At 47.6% G+C, this 20,982-nt stretch overlaps 1 protein-coding gene across 8 annotated transcripts in view; it reads left to right on the top strand.

Moving 5' to 3' along the window:
• ARHGAP22 (Rho GTPase activating protein 22) overlaps positions 1-20,982 on the top strand; it is a 217,856-nt gene that overhangs the window by 67,666 nt on the left and 129,208 nt on the right. For 7 of the 8 annotated variants that reach the window (XM_021073072.1, XM_021073078.1, XM_021073079.1 and 4 more), the window contains one exon: positions 7,600-7,799. In XM_021073072.1, coding sequence (XP_020928731.1) covers positions 7,600-7,799 — 200 coding nt within the window. Of the gene's footprint in view, positions 1-7,599; positions 7,800-18,214; positions 20,950-20,982 lie in introns of those variants that run through there. The other variant, XM_021073083.1, reaches the window with a different exon arrangement.

The following is a 20,982-nucleotide window of genomic DNA, read 5'->3' as shown; positions in this document are numbered from 1 at the left end:
CACCCTTGCCCTGACCATGTGTTGAGTTTCTTCTTTCTCCCATCTTGGCCTCTCCTAGGCCAATGTTTCTAGAAAGGCCAGCCCAGTGCTAAGGCAATGAGGATGGAGTCTACCAACACCCAGTGGCTGAGAAAGCTCGCAGTTCATGTCTTCTCTGTTCAGGTCTCAGAATGACCAGCACAGTCTGGCCAGGATGTTGGAGGTTCTGCAGGCCCCCAGCACAGATGCAGCTCAGAGCAGCAGCAACACAGAGGGGTGGGATTTGGGGGCACAGTCAGAGCCCAGCCCAAAGAGGATTGGGTGACACAGAGAGGCTCTCTCACCCCCAGAGGTAGGCCCCATGGCCGAGTGCCCCAAAGCAGGGAGAAGGCCTCATCACCACTGCAGGGCCCCTGTCATGTCCATCTGAGCCCCCTGCCTACTACCACAGCCCACAGTGGCATCTTGCTGTTCCAGGCCAAGCCCCTACCAGCACCTGAGCAGTCTCTGAAGGTGGAAGAATTCACATTCACAAACAAGAGGTGCCGTGCTCACGGTGCAGCCCCAGCAGCTCACTTAGCTCCCCAAACCTCAGCTTGCATGGCTGTAAATGAGGTGGCCCTTGTCCTAAGGGTTAAATGAACAGTTTGTGAGAGCAGTTAGTACAGTGTCATTCAACAGATCCTGACTGAGCGATGCCTGCGTGTGGGGCGCTGACCTGCCACCTCTCTCTCCTGAGCCCACTTCCTCTCCTACAGTCCAGAGCCCACATCCCACTTCCTCTTGGAAGTCACACTGCAAGAATCCAATACATGCACCGTCCTGCTCCCCATCGAGCCTCTGCCCCAGCCCACCTCCCCATACAGCCAATCAGCTCCTCCTCCTAAATGTCTCTCAGTGTGCTCCCCTGTTCTCCACCCTCCCAGAGACTCCCCTGCACCCTCTACCCTCTGTCTCTCCTCCCATGGCTTCTTCCATCAGCTCTCCCAGTTTCCTAACAGCCTGGCTTCTGGATGAGTCTGCAGGCCCTGGGCTCAGGGTCTCCCTGCTCAGAACTGACTGCCAGGACCAAGACCCCCATGCTGAATCTAGGATTGCTCTGAACAGGCATGCAAACACATGCTCGTGCACACACTCACACACGTGTGTGCCCCCACACTCCCAAACATATAGACACACCCTCATGCCTTATACACTCACTCATGCTTACCTGCACACACATTCACGCACTCTGGTATGCATACACACTCGCAGACATTCACAAACATATGCCTGCAAACACACAGAAGTATGCATGCACATACACCCTCACAAACACATGCTCATACATGCACCCACTCTCACACACTCATGTGTACACACTCTTTGCACACTAGAAAACACACTTATGCACAGAGTTTGCTGGGCAGGAGTTGAGTCCCCTGGCTCCCAGTGGTCCTCATTTTGGGGGTGAGGTAGATACATGCACTGCACAAACCACACTATTACACATCAGGCTGTTACACTATTTTGAAGGTGAAATTGAAGTGAAAAGAAAGAGACTAATTTCAGCAGAGTGACTCCGGGGGTGGAGATGGGGCTACATGGAGGAGGTGAAACTGGACCTAAACCTTGAATGTAAAGTGAAACTTTGACAGTGAGCATGAGCCAAAGAGCATTGCGGTGGGAAGTTGTCCAGGGTGGCGCCGAGGGCAGCAATTATAGGAATCTCCTGGGCTGCTTCAAAATCCAGATTCCAGGTCCTTCCTCCAGAAGTTGTGATTCAGCAGACCTGGAGACTGGATTTTCTAAGGTCCCCAGGTCAGTGGAGTATGCAGGCCCCTCTGGTAGCCCATTAATTAGCCCGGGTGGATCAGAAGGTGTATGGTTAAGCTGGGGTGGCGCTGCTCCATGAAAGGATCCTGACTGCCAGGCTGGGGGGTGGGGGGGGTGTGGATTTAACTCTGCACGTAATCGATAAATCCCGTAATTACTTTTGATGAAAGGAGAAGATGATTACATCTGTGTTTAGAGAGTTTTCCTGGGCAGCTGTATATCCATTCTAGAGACTCTTGCAGAGGGCAGGGGGTAGAGAAAGGAGTCCAGGTAAAGGAGGATAAGAATTTGAATTGATTCTGTAAAAAAGAAATTAAAAGAAAGAAGCATGCAGAGAGACGGTCTTCAGAATGTGGACACTAATTGGCCATGGGGCTTGAGGGGGAAGGATTTGTCAAAACAACTCTGAGCTGTCAAGAGTGGTCATGTGCCTTTGATGAGAAGGGGGCAGGGGAGAAGCAGGCTTGAAGAGCTGAGTCCACAGTAGTAATTGAATTTGAACCTTTGCACAGGTGATCCTGAAGCATCCCTTTGGAAATGTCCCACGGATAGTTTAACACGGGAGCCTCAAGTTCCAGAATAAGGTCCAGGCTAAAATAAAGACCTGGACTCATGATGGGTTGGAAGGCAGCCCTGGGCAAAGCAGGATTTTCAGGGAGAAGAGAGGGAGTCCAGGCCAGATTGGGTAGACAGGTGGTGAGAGATGCAGGTGTGAACCAGGCAGTTGGGCTCTGCAGGGCGGGAGGCAGGAACGGCTTCAGGAGGAGGGTGATCCATGGTGCCTGAGCACCAAGGGCTCTCGGAGGCTGAGAGTTGGAAGCAGGCTGATTGATTTGATCAGTGCAGTTTCAGGAGAGGAGAAGTCTCCGAATGCAAGGGATTAGCAGGGACTGGGGTCATGGGGGGTGGGGGAGAGGGAGGAAGGCGAGACTGTGAGTGTGGTCCACCCTCTCAAGAGATGCTTGTCAGTGAAGATAGGTGGCAGCATCAACCTGGCACATAGCCTCATTTGAGCCAAGAGGTAGCAAGTGCCACACCCTCTCCTTTCTCCCAAACCAGAGCCCCACGTCCTCTGAGGTGGGCCCAAATTCTAAGTCATTTTTCAGTTCTCAGTCCAGGTCCTCCCTCCTCCGGTGGCTCTGCAGATGTCTGCAGTGGAGAGGCCTGTACCTTCATTTCAGCGTTGCAGCCTTTGCCTGTCTGAGTGGCCTGTGGCTCCTCCATCCCTGTGTGGTTCTTCTCTGTGATTTATTTCCCCTGCCAGCCTAGGGGCTCTGGGGGAACACAGACAACTCAGAGTCTGCACCGTACCTGGAGGAGTTCCATAGACTCGGAAGCATGGATGAATGAGCCAGTGAATGAATGATTGTGCTTGTCAGCCGATGAACCAGACTTTGAGGGGCAAAAAGCACCCTTTTCCTCCTCAGGTCACGAGCTTCCCCAGGCCCTCCTCCTGGGCCAGAAACTCCAGAAACTCCCCTTAGTTCTGGAGCCTTAGAATATCAGAGCTGTTTGACCTGAAACCTTGGCTTAAATGTGCACGGAACTGAATAGCTTGATTCAAGGAAATGCTAAGGACAGGAACAGTGGTTATTAATAAATCATAACAATGATTATTTTCCTTTCAGATGCTCTGCGGGCCTTATAAGTAATATCTGTGTGATTGATTGGCTGGGGAAAACCTGACTGGCTTGGCAGCCTTAGTAGAATCTGTAAGAAGTGCCCTCCTGGTGAGCTGAGGGGAGTGGGAGCCGGCCCTTCTCTCCCCACCGGCGCCTAGCTTCTGCCAAGTCTCAAGTTATTTTAAAAAAAAAGCACAAAACTGGGGGCACTGCTGACTTAATTTTGCTATCTATTCTTTTTTTTTTTTTTTTTTTTTTTTTTTTTTTTTGCTTTTTTAGGGCCATACCCTTGGCATCTAGAAGTTCCCAGGCCAGGGGTCAAACTGGAGCTGGAGCTGCAGCTGCCAGCCTACACCACAGCCACAGCAACATGGGATCTGAGCTGTCTGCAACCTACATCACAGCTCACGATAATGTCGGATCCTTAACCCACTGAGCAGGGCCAGGGATTGAACCTAAGTCCTCAGAGATACTAGTTGGGTTCATTACCATGAGCCACAATGGGAACTCTACCATCCATTCTTAATTAAAGGAATTTTAGAAATAAAGACACTGAGATCCACAAAACTCAGTAACCAAGGGGACACACCTGTCCCCTCTCCCTGGTGATCCTGAATACTGGGGTCCACGTGAATACTGGAGTCATGGTAACACTAGTTTCCACATCCCCAGGGCCTGACACAGCCCCAGACCCTGGAAACGGAGCACTGTCTGTTGAAACCAGCCTTTCTCCAGCTCCTTGACAGCTTGAGATGGGAGGAGGGATGGAGGAGCAGCCACAGCCCCAGGAGCAAAAAGGCCCCTCCTGAAGCAGTCAAGTCCCATCAGACACAGCCTACCTGCCTGCTAGTGGTTCAGCCTAGCTTCAGCAGGCAGGGTGTTCTCCCTCCAAGGCAGGTTGCTGAGGTTATAGAGCAGTGGGGGCCATTCAGCACAGACATCAGACTGTGTGCATCTGGAAATGAAAGTACAGCTTTCTGGGGCTGCAGGAAGAATTCTGGGGAAAGGCTGAGGCTCACAGAAGACAGGAAGAGGATTCAAGTGACCCATGGACCTGTGGGATACCAGCTGCTCCCTAGCCCAGCCAGCCCTTCCCACCAGCAACAATTAGATCGATGGGCATAGGTGGGATCAGGTGCTTCCTGCAATTAGTAGAAGCCCATGCAAAGATATTCCACCTGATTAGGAATCCAAAGACAGGGTAAGCTAAGACAATACCTGTGTCATTCATATGTAACAAGTTATGGAGTAGGAATATTCAGATTATGATATTTCATGTCGAGGGCTATGGACAAAGTGGCACACTATTGTCATTGTGTGGTGGAATGTACCCACATACCGTTTCTAGAAGAAAGTGTATAATGGCACCTAAAGAGCTGAAAGCCATTCAGAGCTTGGTGCCTTCTGCTCCCTGAGCTCACCCTGGGAACCCACGTTTAGGAAACAGTTCTGCATGGAGACAGCCACTGCACCATTTCCATGATCATAGTCACCACTTCCGTGCTAACGAGCTACTGGGCACCTCGTACATGCCAAGCACTGTGCCAGCCTGGCTGTCTCTCCCCTCCAACTCGGCCTGCAGTGGCAGGAATTGTCACCCCACCTGGACCCAGTTGCTGAGGGCCATACTGAGGCACAGAGAGTTCGCGGAGTTGGCAGTGATCCCAACCCAAGCTTGTAGTTCTTCAGCTGGTCCTATTGTCTCTTTAAATGATTAACATTGGAGAGAATCCAAGAGTCCAGCCGTGATGGAGTCTTAAGGTAATTCACAGGGAGAGTAAATAGTAAACATCCATAGAAATAAAGGCTGGAAGTACACTTTCTTCTGGTTCACATCCACATGCAGGAGACCAGGACCCACATAAATGTTGGTAAATATTAAGAACAGGTGAAGCCTAACCTTAGGTGCAGGGCCCTGGGAGCTTCAGAGGAGGGTGCTTTCTTGGAAGGAGAGCTGGGCCATGCTACCCAGACTTGACCCCTCTGCTTTGCCTTCCCTATGGTCTTTGGGAAAAGCCCACTGCCTTAGAGATCTCCACCCCCCTTCAGTGCACTGAGTGGAGCCTGGAAACAGCCCACTTCCTCTCTGGACAAAAGCACAGCTGAAGCAAGGCTGGAACATTCAACACCAGTCACACCACAGTCAAGGGAGGGCATCAGGTGGGGCTGACAAGGATCTGCATGGTCTGACTCACATGGCTGGTGTTGACCACGGAGCCACCTCAGCTGCTCAGAGTGCCAGAGAGAAGAGATTATGCCACCTCTTAATCCCCCTGCCGCCATGATCTGCCCCTTCTAGCAGGGCCCATGAATGGGCTCATTTTTGCTCAGGTAAGGGTGATAGATTCAGAATTCTATCCTAGGCTGTGTGAGCCTCAGGCAAAGCTGGAAACCACCAGGTATATATAGTTGCCTGGGATACCAGATGAATGTCACGCTACATTCAATGTCAAGATAAGATACAAACGTACCTAACCTAAGATTAAGAAACAAACGGCTATGTATAACATAAATAAGCAACAAGGATATATTCTATTAGCACAGGAAAATATAGTCATTATTTTGTAATAACTTTAAATGCAATATATAGTCATTATTTTGTAATAACATTAAATGGAGTATAATCTATAAAAATAGTGAACCACTATGTTGTACACCTAACACTAATATATTATAAATCAGCTGTACTTCAGTTTTTAAAAAAAGAGTAAGTCTAAGTAGCCCATGTTGTTTGACAACCATGTCTTACATCCTTACCTGCCTGGCACAGTGATGAGAGCTGCACATGTAGAACTAGATAAGACATCATGCCCTCCCATCTCTGCCGCTCAATCAGGAGGGACAAAAAGGCAGCCACACAGATAATTACCAGCCATGGACCACATGTCCTGGTAGGAGAAGGAGTGACTTGCTGTCTGGAAGAGGTCAAAAGAAGCTTCTGTAGAGATGGATCTTGAAGGATGAATAGGAGCTCACCATGTAGCCAAAGCCAGGGGTGAGTAGGAAAAGGATGGAAGAAAGGTCCAGGTTGGTAGGACAGCATGGACAGAGGATGGAAAAAAGGCCAGGCTTAAGGAAGTGCAGTGTAACGAGTTTAACAAGAGGAGCTTAGACAGATACGTGCACACATATACACACACATACATCACACACAGGCATGAACACACAGAATCACATGTACAGTGCAACAACCGTGGGTTTCAGGGACCCTGCATTCCAATCAGAAGTTAGGATCCGTGGTCTAAGAATTACAGGTGTGATTACATTTGGACTCAGAGTTATCCATCCAAAGTCAACAATGGCCCCTCCTAGTGACCACTGCAGCAATATCCTTGATACTGGCTAGAGAGAGAAGAGGAGCTTTCCCCAGGGAGGAGGGAGGCGAGGGAGCAAGGGGAAGGGATAAGAGGGATGGTCAGTGGTGTCTGCTGGGCAGGAGTGCTCACAGGCACTCAGAGGCTCTGAGGTGGGGGAGACAGACCCTTGGCCCTGCCAGGGAGCCGTCAACTGATCACAGTGAGCAACTGCATCGAGGCCCTGCCATCCAGGCCTAGCTGCCAGGATGATCCCAGGGAAGCATGGAGGTGGTGTGGGGGGGGGGGGGGGGGTTCAGGGCAGTGGTGCTCAGATCTGATTCCTCCAGTGGAGGAGGGCCATGCGGAAACCAGGGAGGGGATCTGATGGGACCAGCTCCCTTGGGGCCTGAGTAACAGCAACCTACAAGAATGAGAGCTCCAGCAGGACCCATATTTTTATGTTTCTTATTTCACTGCTCATCCCCAGCACCTATAACAGTGATTGGCACATAGTAGGTACTTAATAAATACTTACTGAATGAGTCATTGAACAAACTGAAAGATGTCTGGATGGAGAAGATGCGTGGATGCATGGATGGATGAACAAACCTGGCGAAAGGGAAAGTATTGGATCCCAGCAACAAAGCAGAAACTAACCCAGGCAGGCAGGCTGTGCACTGCCCCAGGTGGATGACCTTGGGTTGCCATGGCGAGGGGCTCCAGTGTATGACCCTTCGAACCTGAGGGGGAAGTAGGCAAGCATGATCACGCCGCACTGGCTGAATCTCCCATGCACTGGTCACAGGGCAGCTAGAAGGCCAAGGTGGGCAAGGACTGACTACAAGCCTGCATCCTTTGCACTCATTGTGCATGTGCTTGGTTTCCAGCTCGCTCCAAAAGCCTGGTGATGGGGGAGCAGAGTCGGAGCCCTGGGCGGCCGCCCTGCCCCCGCAGGCTGGGCCCCGTGCTGAAGGCGGGCTGGCTGAAGAAGCAGAGGAGCATCATGAAGAACTGGCAGCAGCGCTGGTTCGTGCTGCGTGGGGATCAGCTTTTCTACTACAAGGACAAAGACGAGACCAAGCCTCAGGTGAGAAGCATGTCCTACGTCCAGTGGGCATCAGGGCGGGGCTCCAAGGTGCAGTATTTAAGTACATCTGGGAGAGGGAGAGGCAGAGACCCTCCCATCAGTCCCTCCACACCTCAGGCACCCAAGCCCCTGACTCCACTCAGCATGACATTTCACTGGGATTTCTAAAGTGATCTCTCTGCTCAGCCTCCATGTTCCTGCTGTTTTACTGAAACACACCCACAGCTTCAGTAATGGAACTCTTTCCTTATAACTTTAATAGAGACCATCTCTGGCAGCTTAAAAAACAACTCTTCCCCCATGTCCTTTTCAGCTTCTCATGCTTCCAGGGAGGACACAGGTACACACGTTCTGCTCCACCCATTGTCCAGGGCACCCAGCCACATCCAACCTCATCCTGACATCTGGAACCCTTGTGTCAGAGGCCTCTGCCTCTCAGGGGCTGCTTCTGTTTTCCACCAGCATCGTCAGCTCCACCTTTTCACCCAGATTGCACTAAAAATTCACTTAGAGCAATTGGTGGACTCATCCGCCAGGGTGTGGCCCAGTCCCAGTTGCCCTGTGCAGATGTCATAACAAAGTGCCCTGCATGCTGCCATCCAAGGCAGCGGGGCTTGCAGAGCCTGAGCAATCTAATCCTTGTTATGACATCTGGGAGCCACCCTCATTTCTCTTGGGAAAAATGCGGAAGGAAAGTTGAAGGACTTGTCTCGAAGGATGTTCCTGGTCCTTGATCCAAGTTGGAAGGAAAAGAGAAATCCACTTGTTTGGGGTCACTGAGCTTTGGTGGCAGGAGCCTGTGCACCTGCAGCAGTGCTTCCCAGTGTGCTCAGGGGCCTAGGGGCAGGGACGGGGCTCAGAGATGAGCAAGGTGGAAGGAGGTACCTGGTACAGCGTGGGGTCACGTCAACATCACGGCGAGAAAATGACTCTTTCACTCTTCCACATCTGAGTATGAAGAAGGAGCTATCACATCTTTAATATGTCTCAATACTTGGGATCCTCCCTTAAAAACATGGGGCTTTGGGCCTGGGGAGGAGCAGGCCTCAACTCAGAGACCTCAGTGGCAACAGTAACCAGCTGCAAGTTAATAACTTTCTGTCTTCACTGTATTTATTCTAGTGGTTAACTTCTGTTTATGGAAAGTCCTTCTGGTTTCTGTTCATGATAGTCATAGCATGTTTTCCTTTCTAGAATATACGTAAGTTAAAAACAGTAAGTGTTGCATGGCACTGTGAGTGTACCTAATGCGACTGAGCTACGCACGTAAAAAATAGTGAAAATGGGGAGTTCCCATCGTAACTCAGCAGAAATGAATCTGATTAGCATCCATGAGGACATAGGTTCGATCCCTGGCCTTGCTCAGTAGGTTAAGGATCTGGCTTTGCCAGGAGCTATGATGTAGGTCACAGATGTGGCGCAGGTCCTGCTTTGCTGTGGCTGTGGTGCAGAGTGGCAGCTACAGCTCCGAATTGACCTCTAGCCTGGGAACTTCCATGTGCTGCAGGTGCGGCCCTAAAAAGACCAAAAAAAGAAAAAATAGTTAAAATGCTAAGTTGTATGTTATGTATATTTTAACACACACAAGTGAGACTGCTTTAGGAAAACTTCTACACTAATAATAGTAGAGATGAAAAGTGGGGGTGAGAAGAATTATTAAAGTGGATCTAAACTAAAGTTTAGGAAACTAATCTTGTTCCTCCTCTGTGGGCTTTATAAAGAAGGAAAACAACTCCCAGAGAGGTAGAGTAGGACAAATAGAAACTATGAATTTGATCTGAATCTGTGTAACTTGGAACAAATCACTTATTTTTTTTTTAACTTTGCTAAAATGGTGGCATTATTACCTACCTCACAGAGATGCACTAAGGATTAGATGTGGAACATACAACTAGCACAAATTTGCGCTAGCACCAATTCTAGCACATGGAATACCTAAGTCTGAGTGCCCTCTTGCTCCCTCAGCACTGCCTTTGCCTTGCTCCCTGGCTCTGAGCCTTCCCACATCAGGAACCACACCTCTGGCTTGCTCACTGCCATTTTCCTTCTGGCCCCTGCATTTCATATTGAAGACCAGCCTTCGCCCTTCAGTGGCATCTTGGCTTTCCTGGCTGTCCTGTTTGTGACATGTCACTCTGATGATGGTGACTAAAGTTGCCAGGGTCCCCAGCATCTTCAAGCTCTGCCTGTGGCACCTATTATCATTCCCTTCCTGGTCAAGCCCATAGCCCCATCTCCTGGGAGAAATGCATCGTGATGCTGGGTGAACCCAGTGGACTCAAATAACACACTGAGGCCCCCACAACTTACTCCCGTACAGGCTTCTGCACGTATTCCTCATGGGAGCCTAAAGTGGCTCTTGCAGCTGCGTAAGAAACCTCCATCCCCCAGATTTACCAAACTGGACATTCTCCCTCACCTGCCACCTTTCCCAGGCTTCAGTGGCTTCTGGTGGAAACTGCTAATAGAATGGAGGTATTGACATTCCCTCTCAGCAGCCTGGACACAAGAGGAGCCCTGGGCCACCCAAACTAAACGAGGGCATTCATCACCAGGGAGCCATAGGATCCCTGAAAGGAGCCAGCGTCTCCCAACAGATGCGGTATCATGCCCAGGGCTCCTCTTTTGGCCTTCCCAGGCCTTACCAACCCTGCCAAATCCTCATGGAGGATATTTCTTTTCCATAAGTCCCCCTCCAGAACAAAGCCTGACTGCTCTGACAGCCCCGTTGCTTAGGTTCACAATCTTAAGAAGACAGTTGGTCAAATTTGACTCATTTAGCTTTACCGTATGATCTTAAACCTGCATGCCTTCTGGCAGAATAGCCCACAGATTTCCATTTAATTGCATGAACTATATGTAATGGGCTAATTCTCAATATCTGGTTCCTGGAAAAATGTGCCCTGTTCACTGTTTACAGTGACAGGAGTGCCCAGGCAGTGAGCTCCCTCCTAACAGATGGCCTGTCGTCTGTCTAGAAGATGTAATTGTCGAAAAGAGGGATGTCCAGCTACCCTTGATGCTGTCCAGAGCACATACACACGATAAGGATCACTCTCAGCCCACATTCTTATTCTCTCCAAAGCCCTGTCTCTTCCCCGCGCCCCTTCTCACTGGCAGGAGGGTTGGCAGAGGACAAGAGCATAGGGGTGGAATATTCAAGATGGCGGAAGAATTGGCTCAGAGGGAAACGCAGGTGGAAAGATGAGGCAAAGGTGCTTTAAAACAGAACCTGAAAGTGTGGCCCGACCCCTCCAGCCTTTCCTGGACATGTGCCCCTAATAGTTTCCAGCAAACTTATCCTACAGCTTTACTAACAGAAGATTCCAGGTTTCTGCCTCTTAGTGGTTTTAGCTTCCGCTTGACATGTTTCTTGAGCCATGAGAACTCCTGCCGCATTCTTTATTGATCCACCCTGGTCCATTTTCACTCTTTGAGGATTCATTTTAAGTCGTGTTTTCCCAGTCCTTTATTTGTGGGTTTCTTGGATTTGAATAGGAAAGGAACAGAATAGAAATGGAAAGTATAACTTCCAAAACATAAGTCAGAAAAAATTAACAAATGTGATCAGTTTCACAAATGGGCAGAAAATGGAGGGAAGGGGGAAAAAAGGAAGAGAAAGGTAAATAGAAAACAAAAAAGTAAGTAAAGAAGATGGCAAGGAATAGGAACAGGCATTTCAGTTGTCGTAATACATGTAAGTAAGTTAGATTTGCCTAACTCTTAAAAAACAGAAAATGGAAGATTGGCTTCTAAAAACATAGACAGCAATAAACAAAACGGTTGAAAAACAAAACAACAGGGAAAAGGTAAGCCAGCAGATATGAGCAAAAAGAAAGCAGATTTAGGACCCCTCAAAATCAAATAAAATAGGAGTTCCTGGCATGGCGCAGTAGTTAACGAACCTGGCTATTATCCATGAGGATGCAGGCTCAGTCCCTGGCCTCACTCAGTGGGGTAAGGATCCAGTGTTGCTGTGAGCTGTGGTGTAGGTTGCAGACTCAGCTCAGATCCTGCGTTGCTGTGGCTATGGTGTAGGCCGGCAGCTACAGCTCCGATTCGACCCTAGCCCGGGAACCTCCATATGCCATGGGTGCGGCCCTAAAAAGACCAAAATAAAATAAAATAGAGTCCAAGGTGATAAGAACAAAAGGGAACAAAGAGAAATATTTCATAATAATAACCTACTGAGAAAATAGAGCAGCTGTGAACTTTTATGCTGTTAATGACAGAGCCTTGAAGGATACATGAACTAAGAAAAAGAATTCTCATTGTTCACCATTTTAAAAAAATGAAATTATGGAGACACATTCACTAAAAAATAAAAATGAAAGAGAAAAAGACCTGGAAATTGAGAACCAAATAATAGTGACTGAAGGCATGTATGCAAGGAGAGAAATCTATACATGTAGAAATAATCTATACACAGACACACTTCATAACACCTCCTAAGTTAATACAATCAAGACTTAAATTTGAACATCTAGTCAAAGATGACAGATTTAAAAACCCCCAAACTCCAGTAAAGAGCTGTGATGGCGTGTTTTTGAAGGTGTGAACACACCTAGATGGAGAGGGCAGGAGGGAGCCAGCTGCAGGAGCATTCTGGATACTGGAAAGCAGATGGGCCAGAGGTGGCTGATTTAGCAGATTCGAGAGAGCTGAATGCCATGCCAGCAGCAGAGGGGACACAAAATGCATCTGGTCTGCAAATCCCCTTCTCCCCCACCCCTGGCAAACACCTGGGCATTGGCAGGGCCAGTTATCTCTGGAAATGAGGGCAACAGAAAAGCTGAAGACAAGACTGATTGCAGGTCAACTTAAGAAGCTGTTAGGTCCCAGATTTCCCAAACCACCTGAGGCCAAGCAATGACCACCCTCCCTCACTGGGGCATAACACTGGGAAGGAGATGAGAGGGGCCCTTCGGTGTGAACACACAGGCCCTGCCCAGGACAGTTAGACAGAGGTGGACATGCAGATGCAGACCAGTTACTTAGCCCTCCCAGCCTTTATTCCACTCTTGGTACCCACACTCCAGCAGTCAGGAATAGCCCTCAAGAAGGAAATGAAGAAATTTCACTGGAGAATCTGATAGGCCAAGAAGAAAGACACAAAATGTATTTATAGCAAGGGTCCCCATGAAACAGGCCTGGCGGATCTCCCTCTCTGTCCGCTTGCTATGGAAACATTCCCCTATTCCCCCCCTCACACAACTTCTAGTCCGATGCTTGGAGAAGCATAACGAAGTAGGAGTAAAGAGCTTCGGGTCCCTAGACACATATGAAGGCCAGATACAAACACAAGAAAGGAAAAAAATGCAAATTGGCAGCAACGAAAAAATATGCAAGGGGGAGAAAACTTTTATGTAAAACTACCTTTAACATTCTCAGAGAAAGACTCCAAAAATCGACAGTCAGGAGTTCCCACTGCAGCTCAGTGGATTAAGGACCTGACATTGTCTCTGGGAGGATGCGAGTTCAATCCCCAGTCCGTCTCAGTAGGTTAAAGGCCCCTGTTGCCAAAAGCTGCGGCATAGGTTACAGATGTGGCTTGGATCCAGTGTTGCTGAAGCTGTGGCCTCAGCTGCAGCTCAGAATTGATCCCTGGCCTGGGAACTTCTGTATACTGTAGATGTGTATAATAAAATAAGTAAAATAGGAGTTCTTGTTGTGGTGCAGCAGAAACAAATCTGACTAGTAACCCTGAGGATGCAGGTTCGATCCCTGGCCTTGCTCAGTGGGTCAGGGATCTGGCGTTGCCATGAGCTGTGGTGTAGGTCGCAGCCACGGCTTGGATCCAGCCATGTCCACATTTGACCTGATTTGACCTCTAACCTGGGAACCTCCACATGCCTTGGGAGCAGCCCTAAAAAAGCAAAATAAATTAATAAATTAAATAAAATAAAAATGGACACGTGGAGCACAAACCAGCTCCCAGAATTCAGAAATAAGGTATCAGAAACAGAAACTCAAATGAAGGGTTAGATGTAAAACTTGATTCCATCTCTCAGAACAGCAGAGAGGAAAAGAAGAGAGACACCTCATCGTCTGAGAAGGAGCTCAAGAAAGAGAGAAGAAAGGACTCTGCAGGGAAAAAATTCAATTAGAGTAAATTTCCCAGAATGGGAGTATAAACAGTGAGTGCTGACTGGTATAACCAGAGTTACTGTGGAGGTTCAGGAAGTCACGTGGGAGTTGGGGTGGGAGAGTAAACAGAGCAAAATCTCAACCTTCTATGCCAGGAATTCCACAGATAATGCCTGATTTTAAATCAAGACATAGTAATATAAGCATATTATTTAGAAATAAACATAAGAAAGAAAAAAAATCTCATCCAAAAGGGCTGAAAGTGGTGTCTAAGATTCAAGCCATGGTAAAAGAGGAAAAAATTGCTGCCTTATAACAAGCCTTGGAAAATTATTTGATTCTCAAAACTATATGTAGCTATAACTTTAAGAAAAAAGTGAAATAAAACTGAAATAATTATCTTAGGAATTTTCAGAATACGGCTATTACAGAGAAAATCTGGGAGTTCCCGTCTTGGCGCAATGGAAATGAATCTGACTAGGAACCTAGGAACCGTGAGGTTGCAGGTTCAACCCCTGGCCTTGCTCAGGGGGTGAAGGATCTGGCATTGCCATGAGCTGTGGTGTAGGTCGCAGATGTGGCTCGGATCTGGTGTGGCTGTGGCTGTGGTGTAGGTCGGTGGCTACAGCTCCGATTAGACCCCCTAGCCTGGGAACCTCCATATGCCCCAGGTGCGGCCCTTAAAAAAAAAAAAAAGAAAGAAAGAAACGAAAATCTGGACTGTAGGTTCTGCATCCATGAATTCAACCAACCAGGATTGAAAATGCTCAGGAAAAAAAAAAAAAAAAAATCCAAAAATCAAAATTTGAATTTGCTCTTTACATAGCATTTACATTACATTTACAACTATTTACATATCATTCCTGTTGTGTTTAGAACTCTTTACATATCATTGACACTATGTATTAGGTATTATTAGTAATTTAAGGGTAATTTAAAGTATAAAGGAGGATGTGCATAAGTTCTATGCAAATACTGTGCCACTTTACATAAAGGACTTGAGCATCCATGGATTTTGGTGGTGGGGGCAGGTCAGGTCCTGGAACCATTCCCTGATGGGTACCAAGGGGTGACCTTGTTTTAATTTCTCACAGTGAAACTATATTTGTTTAAGTCCATACTTATAACTATTTTTAATTTAAACGAGACACAAAAAACTAAAACCAGAAAAGGAATGCAGCAGGGACATAGCCCTAGAGAGTTCTCTTCGGGTAACTAGAAAGGGGGTCAGACGAGAGGTCAGAGGACTCCATCTTCCAGTCAGTGCCACGGAGCCCAGCAGCCTCTGCAGAGCTGGTCCTGGCACATTGGAGATGGTCAGAAAATGTGTTTAAAATGACCTTTATGAGGCTTTGTGTGTGTGGCAGCTCATGCCAGAGGAGGAGCCCAAACTGTAAGCATGAGGCTTATCATATCAGCAGGAGTATGCCAACATGGTGTCATCCAGAAGTTGGACGTTGAGGGCTGGGGTGCCACAGCCAGAAGCTGGGTCCTTATTCTGTTGGCCATGTTGGGGGGCTGTGAGGTTTGGCCCTCAGAGTCCCGAGAAGGAGGTCCTTCACAACAGCATGGGCAGAGGTTGGGAGGGGGCCAGGCTGGAGGCAGAAAGGCCATCCAGCTGGGGCTGTGCTCCTAATATCCCGTGTGGCCTAGAAAACCTCCACGTGCTAGAACCAGGGGCTGGGGAGCCTTGGAAGCAACAGGGAGAAAGCGTGGGTGGTGATGCCTTCATGCTCATCCTTGGGAGGCAGAGGCTCAAATCTACGCCTGCGTGGCTGATGCAGCTGTAGGTTCTAACAGATGCGGTTTCAAAATCACTTCCCAAGCAGGCTGGGCCTTGTTTTGTTTTGTTTTCCAGGAGCATAAGTAACAGGAAGCTTGGCAGTGGGAGAGAAGATTGATTTAAGGTTTGATTTCATTTAGAGTAAAAGCTTGGAATTGGGAGGAGGAGAGACGAGATGGATGGGAAAGCAGATGCACTTCTAGGAGTGAGCATTAATATTGGGCAATCAGAAAGCAGCAGTCTTTAAGAAGGAGAAAACCTCAGGGGAAGAAAGAGAGGCCATCTGACCCCAGAGCTTGAAGGTCACAGGGAATGTTCCAGTATGCAGCCAATCACCTCCTTCCTCCAGCCTTTGTTTACCAAACTTGCATGTCAGAGGCAAACAGTGCTGCCCTTTTTTTTCTTTAATTTTTTTTTTTGGGGGGGGGGTCTTTTTAGGGCCCCACCCATAGCATATGGAGGTTCCCAGGCTAGGCATCAAATTGGAGCTGTAGCTGCCAGCCTACACCGCAGCCAAAGCAATGCTGGATCCAAGCTGTGTCTGTGACCTATACCACAGCTCATGGCAACGCCGGGTCCTTAACGCACTGAGCAAGGCCCTGGATCAAATCTGAGTCCTCATGGCTACTAGTTGAGGTCATTAACCACTGAGCCATTACCGGAACTCCCAAAACGGTGCTATCTTGAACTGGCTCCCTGGGTCCTTGCCCCTGAGGAAAGTGTCTGGGTTGTCTCCATTTTCTGGATGAGGGAATTGGGGGGCAGGGGGCAGCAAGAGGGTGGATGTGCTGGCTGGAAACCCCTGTGTCAAAGGCCCTTTCACATCTGGATCTTGTGAATTTGACTCAGCTGGAGTTGATTCAGCAACCACTGAGCCACCTTCATCAGCTGTAAACGATTACTCAGACCAGCCTGGAGGTCAGGATTATTGTTAAGGCTGTGGACATTGCTGCTGTTGTAACACTTCCTTAGTTTCATGTCTTCTCCATTCTAGTCCGTAAATTTCATTCAGGTGGGGCCTCTGTCTATCTTATCACTTAATCTTTCCAACCACCCAGCACAGTTCCTGGTGCAGAATTGATGCTTAGACTATTTGATGCTTACATGAATAATTAAATGAATGAATGAGTGAATGAATGAAGAAATAAACTGAATGAGCGAACACTCTCACCCAGCCTTTTGTTAGATCCTTGGTGGGAAAGTATTTCATTGTTCTTGTAAAGTACTTGGTGGTTGGCAAGGAGCTTATTGGCCTGTCTTCCCCTATAGAATGTAAGCTCATCAAGGTCAGGATATGGTTAGTTTTGTTTACTCCTGTTTCCTCAGTGTCCAGACCCATGCCAGACACCTAGTAGAAGCTCAGCAAATACTTGTTAAATAAACATTCACAATTTCCTTTGAGCCTCGCTGCAACCTTACAAGGGCAGATAGAATTCATTTCCATTGCACAGATGGAGAAAGTGATGCTCAGAAGGGTGGAATGGTAGCTTTAAACCTATTAGGGAAGGAAAATAATATTTGGACTCAGAAGACCTGGGTTCAAATCCCATTTGCACCACCTATGAGCTGTAGATCAGGGCAGATTGTTGAAGCCACGCCTGTGGCCCCTTAGTGTGTGATGTTCTGAAGATGCACTAAGGGTTGGACAGATGGAAGCTGACGTGGGGGGCGTTCAGTGCTGCCTAAACACGCAGAAACAAGATTCCTATAATCCTTAGAATGGGATCTAAGATAGAAGTCCTCCAAGAAGGCTTTGAAAGCAGGTGAAAAGCAGGTGACAGATCCCAGAAATGGGGATCACCTGAACCTATGAGGCTCCCTGAGAGCAACCTTGTATTGGTCTGTATTGCCTTTTCCAATCAGAGTCCAGGCCAGTGGGTGCTGGGACCGCCATAGACACCTGGTGTCTGGAACTCAGGAAGTCGTTTTACAGAATCCCGCATGACAGAGAATGACAGATTTCTGGGTTTGGGCTTCATTGCTCACTAGCTGGTAGCCAGAGAAGGTACTTCCCTCTCTGAGCCTCTGTTTCCTCTTTGTGAGATGGGACTAACCACAGCTACCACATAGATAGTGTAAGATAAACATAAAGGAAATACCCTAGAGGTGGCCTCTCCCGTGGGTGGATCTGTACCCAGTGAAGGTTTGGCAATCATCCAGCCCAGTCAAGCAAGAGAGGTCCAGTGGCATGTAGCATGGCCCTACTCTTGGCTCTGCCTTACCTCATGGGTTTGTCTAAATAAAAGCTAACACTTATATACATGTGAGCCAGGCATGATTGTAAGGGCTTGGCACGTATTCACTTGATTTATTCTCATAGCAACCTACAAGGCACATGGTAGATAGTCTCCTGGAATAGCTGCCCTCATACCCCTACCTGCCCCTGCCACGCCCCCTCCTCTCAACAGGAAGTGGAGTCTCCTCCCCCTCATCAGCCCCTGAACTGCTGTCATGACTATTTGACCATAGAATGAGACAGAAGTGAGGCCATGCAAGTTCTAGGTTTGGTCCTTGAGACACCAAGCAGTGTCTGCTTTTGCTCTAGGAAGCCCCTGCCATGCTGTAAGGATGCCTGAGTGGACCACGGAGTCATGAGGAGACTGACCACATGGGCCAGACAGACAAGTAAGGCATCCTTGACCTTGAAATCCACTCCACCCACCAGCTGAATGAGGTCAAGTGAGTGACTCTGGCCCAGGCCAGGTGGAGCAAAAGAGCTGCCAGCTGAGCCCTACCTGAATCCCTGAGCCACAGAATCAATAGAAACAATGGAAAAATCACTATTTTTTAGGCTACTAAGTTTTAGGGTAATATGCCATGGAGCAATAGATGACTAGAATGGTTTAGGAAGGATTATTTTTCCCACTTGCCAGATAAGGAAACTCAGGTACAGAGAAGTGAAGTGATTTGCTTGTAAGCTAGTCAGTGCCAGGGCCAAGATCCAAAACTAAACAATCTGACTCCAGAATCCCCTCTTACTCATTATGCTACTGTGTGTTTTTTTTTTTTTTAATGACATTTAAAACACACTCACACACACTTAGTGAATTTATAGATCTAGGAAGGACAGCAAAGATAGAAAACAGCACTGAGATTCAAAATCACCTTGAGAGTCTGCTTTCATGGGAAATCATTAAGATAAAATATAAAGCTCTCCCTTCGGTTCTGTGATGTCACAGAATGGAGAGACCAGGGTTTAAGAATAGGTTGAAGAAGGCAGAGTTAAGAGTTTGAACTAGTTGAAAGCTCAATATTACTAACAGTGAGAAGAGGGTGCAAGAAAAGCTACTGAGGCTGGTGGGTTTGTTGAGATGCACAGGAATTAGAAGCATGGAAGGAAGCTCCGCTGAGCTCTGCTGCATCAGACCAGCTCACAACTGGAGAATGATAGTCCCCTTAAGGCACCCCATTTTCAGTGCTGCAGAACCAGGACAGCCAGGATGGTGAGGGGTCTGAACCCTGCCCATCTGAGGACAAACTAAATAAGTCATCTGGAAAAGAAAAATCTTGGGAAGGGCTCTAGATCAGGCACTGCATCCTTACATGAAGACTGTATTTGTTCTGTGAACCTCCAAAAGCTATAGCCAGGACACAATTGCACGGAGCCCACTGTGCCCCGTACATATAAAAAACACTATTTCAGGGGAATGATCTGCTAGGCAAGGTGAGCTTCAGTCCCTGGTGCTGGACAAGCTGAGGACAGACCATCACTTGACTAAGCGGCTTGGAGGAGAGTCTGTCGTGGGGGCAGGAAGCTGGCCCAGTTGATCTCTGAATGACCTTTCAACTCTCAAAGCCAAGAGGTCAGTGGAGACCTTATAAGGCAAGGAGGAATGGAGGAACAATAAGGAGAGTCGGCTAAACCATAGAGGTTTTCACACGTTACATCCTGGATAGGTACGAAGGGAACCTGGAGAAGCAGGTGAGCTCTGGGGGTCTGGCTAGAGCAGGGAAATTTCCCAGACTTCCTGCTGTTGGTGCCATTCCTGGTGGTTGGCGACCATGTAGCGAGTGGTACAGCTCTCAACTGCAGCTGCTCGTAAAGGACTTTGCACAGACACGGTTGGCAGCAAGAGAGCTAGTGGGTACAGACCTGTGCAGCTGGTGTCTCCACCAGTCCCATTTGGCCTCACGAACTTTCCCCCAGCTCCCTGAGAAGTCCAGACGTGTGATTTCACTTCCTCCTTCCTACTTTCCACCTGCGCATCTCTGGCCACAGAGGAACAAGTGCTTCATCACCTTCCTAGCTGCCCCCAGAGACTTGGCACAGCAATTCCAGTCGATCTAGCTGCGCTCAGAAGGAGCATGTGTGAGTGTGAGGGGAAAATGCTGAAGCATCAAGCAGCCCTGCTGGCCGCCTTAGGATAGCTCAGTAGCTGTTGAGCACGTGTCCTCCCAGAGCTAATTAGGAACTGATATTAATGTTGCCATTAGTGCTGCGAAAGAAAAATTAAACAATAAATGTTTTCTTGTATTAAATGTCCTTGGGGAGAATTTCAAATGCTGCTTTTGTGAAGAATTACTCACTGGAGTCTTATTTTTTTTTTTAAAGAGTCATCATTTATTTAGGTTCCAATATCAGAATGCATGGCTTTTTAAAGGGATGCTTTAGATTTTCGCAGCTATTTGAGAAGTCCCCGCTACTCACAGATCCAAATGAAAATGCTCATCAAATAGTTATCTAAAATCAAACGCATGTTTTTATTAGTAAATTCAAAACTGGTGACAGCAGCCAACTTGTTTATAAACAATTTTTAAACTATTTAGGTAAAGCAATTTTTTTTCTGCATCTGATGTGTCAAGGCAAAACATAAGATGGAAGTAACCATCCAAAAATATATGTGTTTTCAAGCTTAGCTTGCGCCACATAGCAGCTATTCTGAAAGCGACCCCCGGAATAGCATAACAACACAGGTACCTATGACTCATTGTAGGGAAAGAAAACCCAGTTACTAAGAAGTCCGGTGACAGACTGCAGTGACACGTGTCTTGGTTGCCCCTGAATTATTTGGCCCTCAGGGTGTCACTGCCTACAGAATGGGTCTTCACCTTATAAAAATGACTTCTGTGTTTGCTTCAGGGTGGCTGCCCATTCTTGTAAATGTAATAAACTTCTCTCAGGATCTGCTAATTTAAGTCAAGATGGATATTAGCTTACAGTACTTAAATGTCTTCCACTTAAAATAGATCAGTCCTTTGGTTTTCAGTTGAACCCCGTTTAATTTACAGTAATAGCTAGAAGATTGATTGGTAAATTACCTGTTTTGTCAATTACTAGGCCAAAAAAAAAAAAATGAATAGAATGACACCGAG

The sequence above is a fragment of the Sus scrofa genome, chromosome 14 (genome assembly GCF_000003025.6).
Source record: "Sus scrofa isolate TJ Tabasco breed Duroc chromosome 14, Sscrofa11.1, whole genome shotgun sequence".
Classification (NCBI taxonomy): Eukaryota; Metazoa; Chordata; class Mammalia; order Artiodactyla; family Suidae; genus Sus; species Sus scrofa.
The sequence above is the reverse complement of the archived record's forward strand: the minus strand, read 5'-3'. Positions and strand labels throughout refer to the sequence as shown.